This window comes from Penaeus monodon, chromosome 31 (assembly GCF_015228065.2).
Source record: "Penaeus monodon isolate SGIC_2016 chromosome 31, NSTDA_Pmon_1, whole genome shotgun sequence".
NCBI lineage: Eukaryota > Metazoa > Arthropoda > Malacostraca > Decapoda > Penaeidae > Penaeus > Penaeus monodon.
Genome location: NC_051416.1, coordinates 15923463 through 15923811, shown reverse-complemented (window position 1 = coordinate 15923811; position 349 = coordinate 15923463). Strand labels below are relative to the sequence as shown.

The following is a 349-nucleotide window of genomic DNA, read 5'->3' as shown; positions in this document are numbered from 1 at the left end:
GGCCCCTTTAACGCCAAAGCCAACATAATTACGAGAAACACAAAACAACATGGCATTGCATTGCATAAATTGCAGTCTTACATAGAATAACTCTGACCTGGAATTGGAAAACTGACAGGAAGATAAACCTTTTTTTCTTTCTTTCTCATTTCAGCATTATGTGAGTCCGCCTTGGGGATGCAATCTGGTGTTATACCAGACGAGCACATCACTGCCTCTTCCTATTTCGATGCCGCCGTCAACGCTATCTACGCCAGGTAGGCCTGAATGGGATAATTTTCCCCCTTTTTTCCACTTCATTTTCTTATTTTGTCATGTGATAAAATGTGTGTGTAAAAACATCAAGAAA

At 40.4% G+C, this 349-nt stretch overlaps 1 protein-coding gene across 1 annotated transcript in view; it reads left to right on the top strand.

The window, feature by feature from the left end:
• Positions 1-349, top strand: part of LOC119593050 (discoidin domain-containing receptor 2-like) — a gene marked incomplete in the record, with an annotated part of 52427 nt that overhangs the window by 42066 nt on the left and 10012 nt on the right. The window contains 1 exon segment of the mRNA XM_037941950.1: positions 155-257. Coding sequence (XP_037797878.1) covers positions 155-257 — 103 coding nt within the window.